We start from the raw sequence: 8,367 nt of genomic DNA on the forward strand, positions 1-8,367 counted from the left end.
CTCTCTCTCTCTCTCTCTCTCTCTCTCTCTGCGTTACTGAATGCGAGGCTCTTACGCCAATGTGACAGATTTTGGTGTAGAACGAGATGTTTTCTTCGCTGGAATAAAAAAAAGGAAAAACAGCAACATCGTAATTGTTTGAAGGCAGTAGACCGATGATCTGTCATCCTGCTTTGGCGATCGCGCCTCCTGGCGGTAAGCGAGGCGATACTGCATGGCTGCATGGTTTTCTATGCAAAATGTTGTTGGAAATACGAAGATGAACCGACTATTCGACTAACTCACGGCCTCAAAATTGTAGATATTTTGGTTTCGATTTTGCGCCGACAGGCAGCGTCACCGTATATCATAATGTTTGAGTACATTACGTATATCTGCGGGGCGTGTGTGTGTATGTGTGTGTGTGTGTGTGTGTGTGTGTGTGTGTGTGTGTGTGTGTGTGTGTGTGTATGTGTGTGTGTGTGTGTGTGTGTTGGAGTACGCGTGACCAAGGCAAGCTTATGTGCCGTCGCTGACTATAGCTCGACATCTTACGGGTTAACGGGGGTGACTGCCTACGTACCCTAGAGAACTACACTGCAATCAACGAGGGAGACCTCCGCCGTACCACAACGTAGATTGACAACGACACTGTGACGACGACTTACCGTAACTGCGGGCTAACCCGTGGCGACGCGCCTGCACGTACGCTGTACACACTGCTCCAACATCGGTACGAAGAGCGAAATTTCACACGAAAGATGTCCGCCAGAATCGTAACGGTGCGTTCGTCTAGTTAGCAGGTCGTCGAGTCTGCGGTCTCCTACAACTTCAGTAACGCATTCGAGGCTGATACCTGAGGGGAGTAATAGAATGTAGGTCAGTAAAGACATGCGTGTATGTATGCCAACAACCAAGGTATGCGCGCGTGTGTGTGATCACCAGACCGAAGAGCTATGCTGGTATTACCGCATCATTGCAAGTTACTTTGGCCCCGCCTCATTGCAAGTTACGCGGGCCGTTTTCGGCCACTCATACGAGCCGCGTTGTTATGTACCATATTATGAAAACCTAGGCCCAGAGCAACGTGCGTGGCATACACAGCAATCTGAACACTGATGCAGACATGCAAGACACGCCTAATCTTAAAGAATATCCCTTATAACCGCGATGTCCAAAAGGATAACAGTGTACGGCACGGATCACAGAATTTTTTTTTACTTTTTTTTGTGGGAGGTTTCAACTTATGATTGAAATGCCGCCAATAGTATACGCAAGTAATAATCAATATGTATAGTATATAATGTCAGTGCATGCCTCAAACACAGGCAATGTAATTTCCAGATTTATCCTTTTATATTAGTGCACGTGGGACGATGTGTATACTCTTTTATTTATAACAACAGACTAAATTACATTTGTACTTCCAAGTCAATTTATAGTAGATTCGTTCGATTTTTTTAGCATTTTATGCTTAATATTCAATATTACGCGGCTGGTATTATTTAACACGTGATTACAAAGTCAGTACTGGGCCTGAATTAAAAAATCAAATCCGACAGCCGACGGAGATTACACACAAGTACACTCCCACGGCGGGCATAACTGCCATATAAATTAAAATATATGATAATTTGAAACAAACGAACTCTTACATACTTTCCATAATATTGATAAAATTATTGACAACAATACAAGCAATGCTTTTTATACTCACCAATTCAATCCTGACCACACTACTCGTTGGAAGGTTGTGACAACAGCATATCTGCACTGCCAACTGTTCACCGATCTTGATCACGATAGCCTCATATACGGATAACTATTTATTCTCTTCACAACTGTTTGCGGACTTTGGCCACCACTCCCGGTTACGACAACCGATTGCGGATATAGACCACATACTATATGGTTACTGGCCGCTGCTTGGAAACATTGGCCGTATACCACTCACTTGTTGTTATATAGAGCCGAGTGCCCACTCACGCACGCATGGCGATCGTACAATCTTCGTCCTCGAACAGCAACACTCTTTCAAGCGAGCGACTTCGTTAGAATTATGGATGAACGTTATCGCAAAATTACCAGCGATTAATTCGTAATTGGCAAACTTTTTCATCGAATCATTATTTCAGTAACCGGCTTGTTGCTTACGCGCACTTTCGTCGCGCGATTACGCCTTCAAATATAAAATATTTATAAAACTGTTAAATTAGTAAACGAGTGACCGTGTTTTTCTGCTACCGGGTCCGATTAAAAGGCGTGCCACTTATAAAATAAACTATGCTTCGGGGAAAGCATTCGTTGTCGGAGTTTATATTTATTTTACGATATAAATTAGTGAGCGCTCACACAACACAAGTCAAGTGCAATTTATTGTATTAGTACAGCATATCCACAGAGACGGTGTATAACCCATTGATTACACCCACATCCGCGCGCTCGCGCAGCCACGCGTAACAGGTAGCAACATCTATTCCATCTCTCCCATCTATTCCATGGACGTTGCTCATTATTAACTTCACCCGCAAGATTTTACCTCGTATTTCACTTCCGCTCTGCGAGTTCTCTCTGCTTTTCATTTGTCTCCTTCTTCACCGTCCTCTGCTTCTACCTCGTTTATTTCCCCTCTGTCTTAAGTCCTTTCCTCCCTTTCGCATCCCTTACCACCCTTACACTTTCTTCATCCACATGTCTTCTACGATACTACCCATTCCTCCACTTCCTCATTTGCAACTTCAATCTGAGCTTTCTCTTTTACTTCCTATCGCTCCTCTACAAACAGATCCTCCCTCTACTCCGTGTTCAAAAAGCTCCATTTCACATCATCCTTCCTCCCACCACTTCTGCCTTCCCTTCTCCATTATGTTATATTTTCATCCTACATCTCAGCTGATTCAGTCTTCCCTTCCCTCCCCTCCACTTCGCCTACTAACGACTATTTTTCTCTTCTTAGTATACCGCTACCACGTCTACTCTCCCACATTTCCCTCCTGCTCCTTCCATATTTCCCTCTTTCCTCTCCTTCTCTTCTACGACCAGCTTCGCCTCACCTCCCTCTTACACCACTCTACCGTTCTATAAACCGTCTCTCCGCCATCTGCCACCCTCTTTCCCACTGAGGTCTCTACCTCGATTGACCACTGACTGGTAACGGGGTACACTTCCGAATCACTTCTCCCTCAACTGCTTGTAAAATAATAGATGCTAGGGTGTAGTTAGATCCTGGAGGTACAGCTTTTATCTTTACTTGTTTAAGGGACAATAGTTTTCTGTGCCCTGCGTTTTATTAACACATAGCTGCAAAAATGCATATGGCATTATAAAAGAGAATGATGTCTTTTCTACCGTAAGCAGGTACACGTACACTAATCACATTAGCCTACCATTTGTATGTGATCACGTTCTGTCATTTTAAAATTTAATATGCACGCATTTTTGCCACATGCAATTTTAGACCTGAGGTCAATGGACCCCACCACCGCCTTTCTTCGTCCACTATGAGATTACCTGCGTGCGAGTGAATTTAATGGATAATATGGCGCATTGTTTTCGGCAAAGTCGTAAATGACGTCAGTGAGAAACCGGCGCATCTCATTCTGTAAATTAGGCGCTGAAAACTCTCAACACGCGTGCGATAAACGTGGAGGTACTGTAATCACTCGATCCCATACTGCAGATAGTGGCGCCCTCTTGTGTAATCGCGAAATATGAATGTCCCACTCAGCGTGCATTAACCTCATGGCGACTCGTTAATATCTGTGAATAAATAAACTCAACACATGTGTCTATTTCATAGAACCCGTCTTACGCTGCTCTAATAATTGCAAGTAAAATATCAGTCAACTTAAAACAGTCCATAAGCATAAAATTCAAGCAATTAAAGGACACGAATGATGTTTATATGGTAAATGTTTTGTGCCAGTACTTCACACTGTACCCCACCTTTACTAGATATGACCCTGACATAATATGTCTGTACTTTGAAATATAGAATACAAAACAAAAGACAACAAAACAATTTTTTGGCAATACTTTTTGTTTGTTTTATATTTTTACTTTGTGTCACAGAAAAACCTACACAATAAACTAGACATGGTCATGTTCACAAATAATATTTATCTATAAATACTGTATATTTGCTACAAAAGTTGAAGTGATTCCTAATCGTAAAAAATTATCAAAAAACTACATAAGAAATAACATGTTTACAGCATTGATTTATCTGCTCAGAATCCATCAGAACAATTATTAAAAAAATATTTCAAAATTTCACCAGTATAATTCCCACGAATCACCTATTTTTTTTAAATGTTTAGTGTTTATTTTTGCATAATTTGCTCTACTCCTCTTCTTCCCGCTCTTCGTTATAGACCCACAGTCATCATTTTACTTTATACATCAACTGAATACATCAGCGCAACTGGCAAGAGGGCTATATTCACTTACAGCACGGGTGTGCAGATGTCTGCTGCCTTGCGGTTCACCATCTTTAGGATAGTGGTGAGCTGCTTGCCTGGCCCAACCTCATACGTGCGCGGGAACAGTACATCTGGCTTTCGCTCATAGATAGCATGCATCGTCTGCTCCCACTTGACTGGCTTAAGCACCTACACAGGGAGAACACAGCAGTGAGAGTCTAAAGGTCTCTCTCTATCCCTATCTTTATCTCTCTCTCTCTCTCTAACACACACACACAAACACACACACACACACACACTCTCTCCCTCTTGCTCTCCCTCTCTCTCTCTCCTACTTTCTCTCTCTCTCTCTTCTCTCACTCGCTCCCTATCTCTTCTTTCTATCTCACCACTACTCATTTGGATATTCTGTACCTGTTTTACCAGTTGCTTGCGGATGTGCTCAGGGTTCCTGTAGCGCATACCATCCACGTTGGAGTGCACATGGATTAGTGGTGCCCTGATTTCGATCTGTTTGAGTGCATCACGCAGCGGACCAATAACTTCCCCCATAAGAGGTGTGTGGAAGGCTCCACTTACTGGCAGCCGCCTCATCCGCAGAAGCCCAAACTCTTCCTTGTTAAGCAAGATGAACTTCAATGCCTATGAAAAAGTAATCAAAGGTTACAGAGAAATGCACTAAGCCAAGCCTCTTTAAATTATCCAACGAATTGTGCTGATTAATTGGATTTGCTCGATACTGGAATGGCAGATAAAAAGTGTTCAGTTATATAACAACAGATTATAAATTTGTTAGAAGAGTATAGAAGTCTCTCCTCTCTCTCTCTCTCTCTCTCTCTCTCTCTCTCTCTCTCTCTCTTCTCTCTCTCTCTCTCTCTCTCTCTCTCTCTCTCTCTCTCTCTCGGTGTCTCTCACTCACTCTATTCCCTTCACTCTCTCTATCTTTTCGTTCTCTCTACTTCGCAGTCCCTCTGGCATGTGAGTTTTACCTCGTCATGTCCTGCAACAACTTTACAGCCTGGGTACATGTAGTTGGCAATGCCACATTCTGGCTTTACAATGCCATGTTTCTTGCACCAATCCCTTGCAAGCTCACATGCCAGACCCAGTCGTGACTGCGAACTGACGAACACAGAGTACATGCCACTAGGTGTCGCTTCTGATGCCTCCTGCATTGCTTGGGCGCGTAGACTTACAATTCTGAGTGCTGGAAAAATAATTTAACACAATAATTATAAATTTATATAATATTATAGTCAAACCTGTAGTAGTGATTATCTCTAGATAATGAACACCCGTCTATAAAAAACGTTTTTATTATTTCCAAAAGTTTTACTGTATCTGCTTATAATCATCGATACATCATTCTACAGAAAACTAAAAACATTACTCTGTAAGTAGATGATTTTCTAATTCATATCAGGGTCATCGGACTCGTGAAAAAATGTGCTAGGATTTATTATTGTAATACTGCTACAATCTTTCTGTGAGTAGTCTATGACAAAAAATCATGACTAAGACTGAGAAGACTCTCTGACAAGAATCACTATGGATATGCTACCTACTAAACTATATGCATCTTTTAAAGGAGTAAATGTGCAACTCTCAACAAAGAAATAAATTTACCATCTTCAAAACTGATAGCACCAGCAAAGACCAATGCTGCATATTCTCCAACACTGAAGCCAGCTGCTGTGATACATTGCTCAATGGCCTAGATAAAGAAAAACCTGGTAAACACAACTACACAACAGTGTTACCCGAGATAAAATAAGGATAAGCAAGTGAACATTCTTATTTACTGGCATGAACAACTAGCTATGAACTAATTCGAATGGCTAGCTTACTAATGGGCTAGTGAAAATGTTTGGTTACTTGCACGAAGAGCTAGCCATGGTTATTTGATGCATTTGAGAAGCATGGACAAGGAGATGACAGCATATATCACACATCAACTATTTTGCTTATCTATGAGCACTCTATTACAGTGACGCTGCTATGCAACCTGCATTTCACCTAAATATATATTATTAATTGTTAATTGCGGATTAGTTAAAGTTCGTCCCTTATTTAGGTTTAATTAACATACATACATACATTAAATTTAATTATTATAGGAAAATTAACATGAACCACTAACATACTGGTCAATTGACACTATTATTAGTAAGCACCCGAGAGAAAAACATTGCACTGGCATTTCACAGATATTTCTATGTGGTCCTTTGCTGTATAATCTCTCAATGGCAAATCATGTCTATTATTTAGTTATTAAAGTCAGATCCGGTTATGCCATCAAAGAGAACAGTGTAAAGATCTCGTGCCTACCATATTGGAACACCACAATAGGTCTTCAAGGTCAGGTGACTCCGTGTTAAACTCTGGCTATTCTATAGCGCTACCCAAGTCTCAATATGTAGGCATACCACCACGATGGAAAAAAGTGAAGGATTCACCTGTCAGGCTGAGTCAGATAACAACAGGTCTCAAATATTGTTGCAAAAATGTCGACTTTGAAGCTAACTAAGCACTGTTTTCGAACATCCTGTTGCAACACTAAATAGTAGAGCTGCACATCAATCATGTCAGGTGGATAGGTCAGTTAGCAATGGCTATTACCTTAGGATTTGTACACCGAAGTTTCTCCACAGCAGCCAGGGAAGTCACCAACAATGCTGGCTGACAGTTAACAGTCTTGTCCAGTTGTGACTTTGGACCCTCAGAGACCAGATTGAGCAAGTCGAACTTTAGTATGTCGCTAGCGACCTTGAATAGTTCCAACGTATTTGGGTACTCAAGTACACCGTTCGCCATGCCAACAAACTGACTACCCTGGCCAGGAAAAAGAAATATCGATGTCTCGCAAGGGTCGACATTAGGTCTATATGATTTCGCAGCCTGACTCTGCTTTGGGTTGGTCGTGTCTGGATAAAGGGACTGAGTCCATGCATCGGATGGGTGGCTCGCCTCATGTTCACCAACTACTGCATCATCCAGGAGACCTTTTACGTCAACCTTAGCGGGCGATTGTTCTTGAGGTTGCGTTTCACCACCTTGGGGCTCATCGCGAGAATCAGAATTGTTGTTTAGTGGTGATCTGAACTGCTTGCTACTGTACAGTGATCTCAGGCCAAACTTGTTGTTGCACACTACGCAGACAGACTGGGAATTCCTCGGTAGATGCAAAGAAAGGTTTGGATGCAGGGTAAACCTGCGAAATAGTCGCAAGAGCATCGTGCTGGGTGTTCAGCTGTAAAGGAAAGTGATATAAAGTCAGATATAAGATATTCAACATATATATTATAAGGAAAGTACTTCATGCAAATGATCCCAAATTGACATGATTTGCATGTAACATCTACCAGATAGTCACTATTATTCTTAGAAATAGTACATGTGAAGAGTGCTTTATATAAGTTATAACACATTATTATAATTATTAACAGCACTGTCACTGTCAGCAGGCTACTGCTCAGGTGTGATTATGTCATTTATGATGTAATCAACTCTGTGTCACTGACATTATTTATAGAAATTAGAAGGATGAATGACTAAAGTTTACAGATAATTGCCGTAAATACGCGTATAATTTTAGTGATACGTACTTTCTTGATAGCCGAAAATGTAAACAGTAGCGTAGGGTAAAAAATGTGGCGATGGCAATGGCAATGTCAACCTCAAGGTGCCCAGAAAATACAACTTACAAGACGATGATAATATATTGATACTACAACAATCAATAACAAAATAAGGGTAAGAAAAATTATATGCGCTGGTTCATAAAGTTGCAAGTGATGCGCATATTTTGGCACGTAATTTCTTATAACCTAAAAACTGCATTGAATTATGATTGATAACAGTCGTTGACAAAACAAATTCCGAAGTAAACACCCATCTTCACACGGGGGCAGACATGTTGGATGTAAGTAATAACAGAACAGAGCTTTAGTTTATAATTTAATCTCTC

At 41.2% G+C, this 8,367-nt stretch overlaps 2 protein-coding genes across 4 annotated transcripts in view; both read right to left on the reverse strand.

The window, feature by feature from the left end:
* The window catches only part of LOC106821346, a 9,040-nt gene extending 7,080 nt beyond the window's left edge, over positions 1–1,960 (reverse strand). Inside the window, exons 1-2 of one of the 2 annotated variants that reach the window (XM_014826108.1) lie at positions 1,934–1,960; positions 648–835 (exon numbers count right to left, since the gene is read on the reverse strand). The gene's annotated coding sequence lies outside the window, so the exon portion shown is untranslated. Of the gene's footprint in view, positions 1–647; positions 836–1,696; positions 1,777–1,933 lie in introns of those variants that run through there. The other variant, XM_014826107.1, reaches the window with a different exon arrangement.
* A 2,040-nt stretch (positions 1,961–4,000) lies between these two features.
* On the reverse strand, positions 4,001–8,318 carry LOC106821348 (probable malonyl-CoA-acyl carrier protein transacylase, mitochondrial). 2 transcript variants are annotated; one of them, XM_014826110.1, is made up of 6 exons: positions 8,228–8,318; positions 7,020–7,650; positions 6,027–6,114; positions 5,390–5,607; positions 4,815–5,042; positions 4,001–4,589 (listed from the first exon to the last, which is right to left on the reverse strand). In XM_014826110.1, the coding sequence occupies exons 2-6, from the start codon at positions 7,632–7,634 to the stop codon at positions 4,425–4,427; spliced, it is 1,314 nt and encodes a 437-aa protein (XP_014681596.1). In that variant the 5' UTR covers positions 7,635–7,650; positions 8,228–8,318; the 3' UTR covers positions 4,001–4,424. The 2 variants fall into 2 exon arrangements, with proteins under 2 accessions (XP_014681596.1, XP_014681595.1); XM_014826109.1 differs by having other exon boundaries at positions 8,006–8,318.
* Positions 8,319–8,367: the final 49 nt, after the last annotated feature.

This window comes from Priapulus caudatus, unplaced genomic scaffold (assembly GCF_000485595.1).
Source record: "Priapulus caudatus unplaced genomic scaffold, Priapulus_caudatus-5.0.1 Scaffold69, whole genome shotgun sequence".
NCBI classification, from domain to species: domain Eukaryota; kingdom Metazoa; phylum Priapulida; class Priapulimorpha; order Priapulimorphida; family Priapulidae; genus Priapulus; species Priapulus caudatus.

Coding starts and splice junctions, on each gene's coding strand:
- LOC106821348 (XM_014826110.1), bottom strand. CDS start 7,634: ATGCTCTTGCGACTATTTCGCAGGTTTACCCTGCATCCAAACCTTTCT. Junction 6,115..7,019: donor TTCGGTGTACAAATCCTAAG/GTAATAGCCATT, acceptor TTCTTTATCTAG/GCCATTGAGCAATGTATCAC. Junction 5,043..5,389: donor TTGTTGCAGGACATGACGAG/GTAAAACTCACA, acceptor ACTTTTTCATAG/GCATTGAAGTTCATCTTGCT.